General features: G+C 38.4%; 1 protein-coding gene across 2 annotated transcripts in view; it reads left to right on the plus strand.

The window, feature by feature from the left end:
- The first annotated feature begins 389 nt into the window (after positions 1–389).
- Positions 390–10,776, plus strand: part of LOC102765831 (apoptosis inhibitor 5) — a 14,721-nt gene continuing 4,334 nt past the window's right edge. Inside the window, exons 1-8 of one of the 2 annotated variants that reach the window (XM_015569490.1) lie at positions 390–617; positions 1,667–1,771; positions 3,642–3,731; positions 4,655–4,836; positions 5,669–5,762; positions 6,778–6,834; positions 7,489–7,565; positions 8,051–8,187. In XM_015569490.1, coding sequence (XP_015424976.1) covers positions 450–617; positions 1,667–1,771; positions 3,642–3,731; positions 4,655–4,836; positions 5,669–5,762; positions 6,778–6,834; positions 7,489–7,565; positions 8,051–8,187 — 910 coding nt within the window. In that variant the 5' untranslated portion in view covers positions 390–449. The remainder of the gene's footprint in view (positions 618–1,666; positions 1,772–3,641; positions 3,732–4,654; positions 4,837–5,668; positions 5,763–6,777; positions 6,835–7,488; positions 7,566–8,050; positions 8,188–10,776) is intronic. The other variant, XM_015569491.1, reaches the window with a different exon arrangement.

Here is a 10,776-nt window from a genome sequence, read left to right on the forward strand (position 1 = left end):
GGGTGGTGACTGCTGGTTTAGAGGGTTAATCACCTGTAATAATAAAAGTGTAATATGCTAATTAGACCAGATGTCCTTCTAGACAAAGCCAGGACTGGGTGGGAAGCCCAGGTGCCTGCCTGCGGCCAGAGGGAAGCCCAAGTCCCGGGTGCCAGAGGGAAGCTGGTGCCGGCAGCCGAGGGAAGGCCTACTCTTGCACGAATTTTGTGCATTGGGCCTCTAGTATGGATAATAATGTTCTACTCTGAAGTTAAACTGACTGAAGCTAGAAGTTATACTCTCATCAGTATTTCAGAAACATTAAGAGCAAACTGACTTTAGTAACTGAAATAAATGTTACACTGCTTTAATATTGATCTTTCCCATTCAAGTGGTAAAGACACTTATTTTGAATTACTGTCTCTTTCCAGGTCCTAGAAGATGTGACTGGTGAAGAATTTGTCCTGTTCATGAAGATCCTGTCTGGGTTAAAGAGCTTACAGACAGTGAGTGGAAGACAGCAACTTGTAGAGTTGGTGGCTGAACAGGCTGACCTAGAACAAACCTTCAACCCGTCAGATCCCGACTGTGTGGACAGGCTCTTACAGTGCACTCGGCAGGCGGTACCCCTCTTCTCGGTGAGTCTTGGTTTTACATAGATGCTATTTTCATTACTCTGTTAGCTTATGTTTTTTCTTTTTTTAACTATATTTTTATTGATTTCAGAGAGGAAGGGAGGGAGAGAGATAGAAACATCAGTGATGACCCCACACTGGGGATCCAGCCCACAACCCCAGGCATGTGCCCTGACCTGGAATCCACATGTGTCCTCCTGGTTCCTAGGTCGATGCTCAACCACTGAGCCACGCTGGCCGGGCAGCTTATATTTCTATAGATATTCACTTGAGCATTCTCTTCAAACCTTTGCGTAAAAGTAGTAACATAGTGGAATCAATATTTAGTTTATGGGGGCTTGAGTAGGGTTGGTGAGAGACCAAAGCAGCAAGAAGTTTCTTTAAAGTCTTTCTAAGAGACTTTTTTAAAATCTTGAGAATTTTGCATCATAAATTATAATTTGGCTGAGTTTCTAAAATACTTGCTTTAGTAATTTAACCTTTTTTCTTAAATTTTCTAACAGATTGTTGTTTTAAGTATATATGCTCTTTATCTCTGACTTTGTGCTATTTCTAGCCATCAGTGTTCCGGGATGTGCATACCATAGTTTAAAAAAAAGTTTAAAGGATCTATCCTTTATGAAAATGTCCAATCTGAAATTCAACACTGGAATCTTCCCCAAAATCTGGAACATTTAAAAGATACACAGATGTTGCCCTGCCCGAGTGGCTCAGTTGGTTGGAGTGTCATTCTGTGTACCAAAAGATTGCTGGTTAGACCCTCGTCAGGGCTCGTACAGGAGGCAACCAATCGATGTTTCTTGCGTTCTCTCTCTCTGTCTCTCTCTCAAAAAAAATCAATAAAAACATATCCTCGGGTGAGGATTAAAAAAAACAAAGATTTATAGAGGTTATTTCTGAGGTGCTCTGGGGTCTGCACTGCATTGTATTTGTAGCCACAGTGCTTGATGCTGTAGTGCTCAGTGAGCATTTGGGAAATGACATTCTACTGTTATATTTGAGAGAATGTGTCTCCCTTTTTTGACAACTCAGTGTTTTGTGTTTTTTTACAGAAAAATGTGCATTCCACAAGGTTTGTGACTTACTTCTGTGAGCAGGTTCTACCTAACCTCAGCTCCTTAACTACTCCAGTAGAGGGTCTTGATATACAGTTGGAGGTAAGAGAAGATTTCTCCTTCTGGTACTGAAAAACCATTCTCATATTTTAATTTTAATAAAAATATAAACCACTAACTTAAATCCAATTTCTAAGACAATAGAGGTCTGGTGATGGCTAGCAAGAATCTGTCCTAGGATGAATTACATAGGAATGATTTATGAATTCAATCAAAGGTTGTTGCAGTGGGAAAGCACTGCTTATAGTGTTCATTGTAGTCAGTCTCTACCTTTGTAGTCTTAATACTTTTAAATAAGGCATTTAACTAATGATAGTTCCCATCTCTATCCTCAACTGATAGAGCTGGATTAACACAAAATATCCTTTATCCTTTCTCCAATAGAATTGATTACTCCATCTCTCTCCTTTGTATCTCAGCTCTAATGTTTATATACATTTTTTCACAGCATGTGTAATACTTTACATTTACTTATCTCCCCACATTTAACCATATTCGTCTTTGTATCCCCAGAATCTAGTGCAGAGCCTGATTCTGAAAGTCACTTGATTGTTGAATCAAACTGAAATATGAAAATGTACTTCCCTCATAGGTCTTTGGGGTAAAGAAGACTCATTGTACACTCTAGTTTGCTTCAAATGTTCTGGGTTTGGCTTATCAGACTGGATTGAATAAAACAAAGATGAATTTCAAGAATAGTGGCAAATACAAGAGACTAAATTTTAATAGCAAATGAGACCTTCTCTAAGTGTTAATAAATAGCTACTTGCTGCTAACTCCTAGCCGAGTGGTTTCCAATGTGGAGCCCATGCCCCACAGGAGGGCAATTTGATTTTTAAGGGGGGCAATTCGAGATGGTTATTAACAGTGAATTTTTTTCATTTCTTATGGTTCTAGGGGCCTCAAATACAGTATATAAATATATATTGTGACATATTTATGCATTTCAGTTCTCTATTATATGTTTTGAAACTTTATTTGCTATTTTTTCATATCACTTCATTTTGTTTTGTTTGTTTTTTACAATTTCTTGGTGGTTTCTTTCTCAGTACTTCAACTGTCCTTTTGTTCTTTTATTTTTTCTCTTTCATGGATGCCATATTCTTTGGAAGCTTGTTTAGACCAAGTTAATGGCCTTTTAGGCTTCCTCCATGTGAATAGAAGTTCACTTTTTGAATAATAATAAATTATTTGTCACAGGCGGGCATCCAGATTTTAGAGATACATAGGTGGGGCATGGCCAAAAAAAGTTTGGGAAGCACTGCCCTAGCCGATTTGGCTCAGTAGGTAGACCAAAGGGTCTGCGGACCAAAGGGTCCCCAGGTTTGATTCCAGTCAAGGGCATATTCCTCGATCACAGGCTCCTCCCTGGCCTGGGCCCTGGTCGGGGCTCATGCAGGAGGCAACCAATTGATGTTTCTCTCACATCAATATTTCTCTGTCTTTCCCTCTCTCTTCCACCCTCTTTCTAAAAATCAATGGAAAAATATCCTCTGGTGAAGATTTTAAAAATGTTATTTGCTGTTAAGAGTACTTCCTCAGTTTTTCTACAAATTGTCAAGTTAGTTAATGTATTTGTCACTTTTGCGTTGTATTTAGCACTATCATTATTAACCTGTAGCAGAAAATATCATTTATATTCTTTTCCTTATTATATTTGATTGTTGAAAATTCTGAGCTGGGTGTTAGGGTCTTGCCTTGCAACTGCCATATATTATTATTTGACCTTTAGTTTCCTCAACAGTAAAATATAGGGCTGCATCTCTAAATGATTTTTTTCAGGTCAAACATTCTGATTACATACAAGTACAACTGAAAATTAAGCAGTCTTAAGTAGTTATCTAGAATCATTCTTATTTTACAGTTCTTGCTTATTCAAGAAAATAATATAACAGTGAATTGTGTATTTTAGGTATTGAAACTGTTGGCGGAAATGAGTTCATTTTGTGGTGACATGGAAAAGCTAGAAACAAATTTAAGGAAATTGTTTGATAAGCTATTGGTAAGAACTCCCCCTCCCCCATGGAAATTATGTAGCCTCTGAGTATAATAGTGTACTATTAATTTCTAGATTATGGAGAGCCAGATTTTGAAGTTACAGTGTTAGACAATATTAGCAAGTGCTGTTAGCTGCTCAGGCCACATGTTTTCTACTTTTTAAAAAGAATCTATTTTTAATCTTCGGCATTTTTTCTGTTGATGCTTTGTATGAAGTATAATACAGGATTTATATAGTAGGGTGTTCTGCTAGTCCTCTATCAAAATAATTTTACATCAGTTGCATTTCACCAGGTTGCTGTCCAAGGCCTGGTAGGTTTAGCAACTAGGAAATAAAGTCATTTAAGTCATAATTGTAGAGAAAATAGGCTGTCTGATAAAATCATCAGAGTTACCAAATTATTTTGTTGGGTTTGAGCAGTTATGATGCAGTGATAAGCATTAGGTCCATAGTGTGAATGGAGTCATCCAGTATCTGTAATACCTGCTAGGGTGCCTTTGGTGGTACTTTTTGAATGAAAAAGAGTCAATACTTAGAGAATATGGACTAATATTCAAAGAAGATTTTTGGAATTAGCCTAATGTAGTAGGGTAAGATCATCAACTGATGAGGTTAACCTAGGTTGACTAACTTTTTCACCATAGGAAAGATACTATGCTTTCAGAATTCCACCTACATTGAGTGTCTAATGAATGTTAGCTACTTTCATTGTCATTGTTAGTAGTAGTAGCAGTTATAACATAGGCTAATATGGAGAATTGACAGTGTAGATCATTGATCCAAAAGGTCTAAAGACATATCTTACTTAAATTTCTGATTTGGTATGTTTTAATGCTTCATGCCTTAGCATAAAAGCATGCCCTACAATTATATGCTTATAATTATTTAGAACAGATTGCAAATATCTCTGTATCTTCATCTCTTAGGAGTACATGCCTCTCCCTCCAGAAGAAGCAGAAAATGGGGAGAATGCTGGTAATGAAGAACCTAAGCTGCAATTCAGTTATGTGGAATGTTTGTTGTACAGCTTCCACCAGTTGGGTCGAAAACTTCCAGATTTCTTAACAGCCAAACTGAATGCAGAAAAGCTCAAAGATTTTAAAATTAGGTGATGTATGATTGAAATAGTCTAATCCTTGGCAAAGACGATGGTTATCTGATGCTCCCTGGGTTTATTTTCATTTTTACAAGAGTTGTCTTCCCACCTGCCCTATTCCAGTGGAACAAAATAGAAGAGCCACAAAACAGAAATGGGTGCAAACATATAACATCTGTCATATATGGGAGAGAAAGAACTTTTCCAAAAAAATGGACTCTGGCTCTCCCCACTTGCTTTATGATTTGGACAAGTTCTAACACCCCAAGTTAACAAATTTACATCTTAAATTTTGAAATGCTTAGCTTCTGTATCATCTGTTACTCTTCTCTACTCTTTGGTAAAGCAGAGGTTTAATATGAAACATTTGATCAGAAGCAGGCAACTTAAGTTACTCTAGCGGGTTAGTGTGGTTTTGCCAGCTTCCAACATGGTGTACTGTGTTGGGGCAAAAACTGCAGGTGATGGTGAGCCCATCAACCTCATCTTCAGATATTTTCAGATTCAGAGATTTTAGATCTCAGATTCAGGTGTGACTTCATGAGCAAGAGAGTATGCGGATAGAGTGCTACCATTGGTTATGATGCATATGTGAACCTCATATTAGATGATACAGAAGATACTCATTCTAAAACAAAGTCAGGAAAACAACTGGGCTGGATCATGTTAAAAGGAGTTAATATTACTCTGCTCCGAAGTGTCTCCAACTAGCAATGACTAGTTGTTGAGAAATTGTTGAGAAGGCAATACAGTTTGCTTGCCCTAGGTGTCGTTTGTCTAAATTGAAGTAGAAAAATAAAGTTGAAGTGATAATTTGCTAATTAACAAATACTTCTTCCTTTAGGCTGCAGTACTTTGCACGGGGCCTGCAGGTTTATATCAGGCAACTTCGCTTGGCTCTCCAGGGTAAAACAGGTGAAGCCTTAAAAACAGACGAGGTAGGAATACTGAGTCACATCTCAAAAGAAATTTTTATAATAGTCACCATTTATTACCAATTCAGACTGTATTCATACATTGAAATGTAACATGCGACTTTATTTGAAATGGTGCTATAAGTCTGTATTGTGATACATGATGTTAGAAGATTGTCTACATATTTACTAAGTTATATTTTAGTTACTTGCTAAGTTATATTTTTGTCATCATTGCAATATTTTGAATGTTTCCAATGTTTGTGGAAAATGTTACCAAACTTAGATACATACCAATCTTGCCCTAGGATCTCATTAAGGAGTATATACTAGTATTGTTTAACTATTATTGGTTGTTATATTTTTAATTTCATCTTTTTGAAACCCAAATACTAAATTGGGGGACAATATTAGGAAAAATATTATATTGCTAATTCTATACCAAACTTTGTTTATGTTGGGATATTTGGTTCCCTGGTTTCATCTATTGTGATCATTCTTCATCCCAATCCTAGTGAAATATTTTAAGTTTTCATCATGTCTATCTTTAACTTAAACTGATTATACTTTTAAATATATTTTTGTTGGTTTCACAGAAAAAGGGAAAGGGAGAGAGAGATAGAAAATCAATGATGAAAATCATTGATCGGATGCATCCTGTACATCTCCCACTGGGGATCAAGCCCTCAACCTGGGCATGTGCCCTGACCAGGAGTGGATATGTGATCTCCTGGTTCATAGGTCGATGCTAAACCATTAAGCCTCACCTGCCAGGCTAAACTAATGTGTATTTTTTAAACTGATTATTTTTTAAATAACTTCTATGTGCATATGACCTGTCCCTTACTCATTTTTTCAGGTAGATTGTAGATAACACTTTAATGTTCTAACCTGTTAAGATTATTTACTTCCTTTGCCATCTCTGCACTGGTTTATAGGAAAAAGAAAAACCAGGAATAATGATTCTGAAAGAGTAGTGTAATAGAATATGCATTGTAAAAGTTATTGGCATTCTATTTTTTTTTTTTTTTTTTTGCAGAACAAGATTAAAGTTGTTGCATTGAAAATAACAAATAACATCAATGTTTTAATCAAGGTAATAACTATTCCTTTCTTACTCAGTCCTCCCAAACTTGCTAGAAAAGTAGTGTTTTAGTTCTGAACTACTTAAAAATATGCAAAAGAAATACTTATTTGTTATTGATATTTTATCCTGAAACTTGAAGTCACATTTAGAAAAAACTTAGCTTCAGTTTCTTAAGTGTTGTGCAAAACAAAGGGATTAATAATAGGTGTACCTTTTAGAAAAAGAATTATTTTTAATATATACTTATTGACTTCAGAGAGGAAAGGAGAGAGAGAGAGAGAGAGAGAGAGAGAAACAAACATCAGTGATGAGAGAGTCATTGATTGGCTGTCTCCTGCATGCCCCACACCCGGGATCGAGCCCACAACCCTGGGCATGTGCCCTGACCTGGAATCCAAATGTGACCTCCTGGTTCATAGGTTGACACTCAACCACTGAGCAACACCAGCAGGGTAGTAACAGGTGTAACTTTTAACAAAATTGTCCTTGTTTAGTTTTTTTCTTGCAGCATTTTTTAGGACCAGCACAAGAGCAAGAAAGATAAATTAAAGCTTCCTTTCCTAAAATTAATCTTTAAGATGTCTCCCAGTTTCTTACCCTCACCACCCAACCACTCCACTTACCATCAATATATAGAAATCTTGTCTAATTTTTTCTCTTCAGGATCTCTTCCACATTCCTCCCTCTTATAAGAGCACAGTAACATTATCCTGGAAACCTGTACAGAAGGTTGAAATTGGGTAAGAATTATATTTAAAAAGAATTTAAAGGTTATGATTTACAAATATGAAAATCTGAATTCAGATGTTATATTTACTGTACAAAGTGGTACGTTATTAAGTGGTTCTTAATCAGATGTTAAAATATGACTATTAGAAGTATGACTTAAAATATAATATCTAATTCCAGTACTTATAAAATACACTGATGGAATACAGCCCTAGATTTTTCAGCCTATTTGTATTTGTGTAGCATAACGACTTTCTGACAAGTTTTAAAAATGGTTCACTTGCATATAGTCTTTGAAGTTACGTATTCTAGATTATCTTAAAACCTTGTAAATCTTGTCCAATGTCTGCATAACTAAGACACAGTTAATTTGATGACATCAGAATGTTATTCCTTTTTTCTGGTGTGACTATCATCTTTAGAGTGCCTATGCTAAATTATAAGTCCCTCTGATTTAATGCAATTTTTTTTATTGCGGTTCTTTTCACTGTTATAGGCAAAAGAGGGCCACTGAAGATACAACTTCTGGTTCACCACCCAAGAAATCTCCAGCAGGACCAAAAAGAGATGCAAGGCAGATTTATAATCCTCCTAGTGGGAAATACAGCGGCAATTTGGGCAACTTTAATTATGGTGAGCGTTTCCGTTTGGGTATAAGCAGTATGAGAGATTAGACAGAGATTGTGTTGTACTTGATTTTCATTATCAGTTATATATAGTATTATAGCTGTTCTGTGTGATTTTTCTGAGTTACCTTGTGGAATTAGAGCTATTGGGGAAACAGTTGATCTGGTTCCTTTTTAACACACTCTTGTGGGCTCATTGAACTGAGCATGTAGTACCAAGCACTTAAAAGAGAAAAATATGCCTTTTGTATTCAGAGGAGCCAACAGAAAAAAAAAGAAAGGAAATTGGCATGAACCATCCATCCCTGGTATTCCCTGTTCTAGCTTCAAGGCAAGACAATCTGTGCGTTCTCCCTCAGGGATAGAGCTATAGCTTCTGGCAAATGTGGTGTTAGTGATCCTCCCTGGTCCTTGTCAGCCTACTGCTTGTACTCCCATCTTCTGAACTGTTTCAAAAGGAGAGGTCATAGAAATGGAGTCAGATGTTAAAGTGTCATCTGGCAAGGAACATGTGATGCATTGTGGTCTCCCTGTTGCCCAGAGTGCAGTCCTCTTGTCAGTTTCAGCTGTTAGTGCCAGAAAGGTTTCCCACTAATCTATTCTCTCCCAGGGCTATCAAATGAGAAGTGAGGTTTGTTTCTCATTGACTTAAACCCTCATAGTTCCTTTCAACGAAGAATAGACAAAAATATCATTGACTCCACAAATCTTGTTTTAAGATATCTATATATAAAAAAACCTAATGTGCTAAGTGTCCGACCAATCAGTTGACCGCTTGACCAGTCACTATGATGCACACTGACTACCAAGGGGAGACACTGCAACTGGTAGGTTATCATGCTGCCAGGGTCCAACAGATTGGGAATGGGCGAGACAGGCTGGTCCCTTCCCGGCCTTTAAAATATTTTTTCTAATTAATTTCCTTTCAGTGTGCACGGATTTGTTCACTGAGCCTCTAGTTTAATAATACTAGCACTCAAACATACTTGTTATTGGCCTTGATTACCAGAATTACAATCAAAGTAATTCTGAAGTACAAGTTTCCCCCACTATCCATAAGTAGAGCATTCCTATAAACCTTTCATAAGCCAAAATGATGTGAAATGGAAGCAGTTATATTAAATTTATGTAGAAAGATTTTAGAGCCTTCCAAGACCCAAAAAATAACCTACCAAATTACACATCCTATCTAATAATAGAGAAACATGGTAATTAGCCGTACCTCTGCTACTCTTCCCATTGGCTAATCAGGGCGATATGCAAATTAACTGCCAACCTAGATGGCAGCAGGCAGCTTGAAGTGAACAGGAGGCTTGCTAGCTTCAGTGACGGAGGAAGCTAACGTTCCCGCCTGCCTTGCCAGCCTCTGAGCTTGCAGTTTAAGAAACATTGTTACAAATACAGAAGCTAAACAAAACCCCCAAAACCTGCTTTCAGCCAGCCGGGCTTCAGCCAGCAGGACCGCAACATTGTTTCAATTATAGAACAAACGCAGATCCCTGCTTTCAGCCAGCCAGGATCTCAGAGCTGGAGTGAGCAGGACTGCAACAGTGTTACAATTATAGAACCCAAACAAACCAGATACCTGCTTTCAGCAGCCGAGGCCTCAGAGCTGGAGCCAAGCCTCAGAGCTAAAGCTGGTCCAGAATAAAAAAAAAAAGCCCTGCCCTAACCGGTTTGGCTCAGTGGATAGAGCATCGGTCTGCGGACTGAAAGGTCCCGGGTTCGATTCTGGTCAAGGGCACGTACCTTGGTTGCGAGCACATCTCCAGTAAGGAATGTGCAGGAGGCAGCTGAGCGATGTTTCTCTGTCATTGATCTTTCTAACTCTCTATCCCTCTCCCTTCCTGTCTGTAAAAAAGAAAAAAAGGACGGGTTGGGAGCTTCAGTCACCCATCAGCCTGAAAACGGCCGTCAGCCCCTCACCCAGACAGGCCAGGCACCCCAGTGGGGCCCCCTACCCTGAAGGGGGTGTGACCAGCTGCAAACAGCCATCATCCTCTCACCCAGGCTGGCCAGGCATCCCAGTGGGAACCCCCACCCTGATCCAGGACACCCCTCAGGGCAAACCAGCTGGCCCCCACCCGTGCACCAGGCCTCTAGCCTATATAGTAAAAGGGTAATATGCCACCCAGCACTGGGATCAGCGGAGCAGCGAGGCCTCCCAGCACTGGGATCAGCAGAGCTCCGAGGCCTCCTGACCCCTGGAGCAGCATAACGGGGCAACAACCAAACCCCCTGATCGCCCTGTGGCTCTGTGTGTGATGGGGCGGGATTAGTAAACATTCTATATTTTGTGACTTGTGTCCTTTACCTTTTACCTTTTTAAAATATAAAAATAATTTTTATAGCATAATTTTAACTGGGAGTAGTGGTGTTTTAAGTTAGTAATATAAGCTTGAAACCACTAGAAAAAAAAACACGGAAGTGCAGAATGGTCTCTCAGGATGAAGCCTTTTGAAAAGAAAATTTGGTGACTGTACTGTAATAACAGCTGTATCAGTTGCAGATCAAAAAGAAATAGCCAGTATAGAAAAGATAACAGGATCAAGTAATACCATCATACAGCGTATTTAATATAGTCATGCCCAGGGCT

This window comes from Myotis davidii, unplaced genomic scaffold, assembly GCF_000327345.1.
Source record: "Myotis davidii unplaced genomic scaffold, ASM32734v1 scaffold265, whole genome shotgun sequence".
Classification (NCBI taxonomy): domain Eukaryota; kingdom Metazoa; phylum Chordata; class Mammalia; order Chiroptera; family Vespertilionidae; genus Myotis; species Myotis davidii.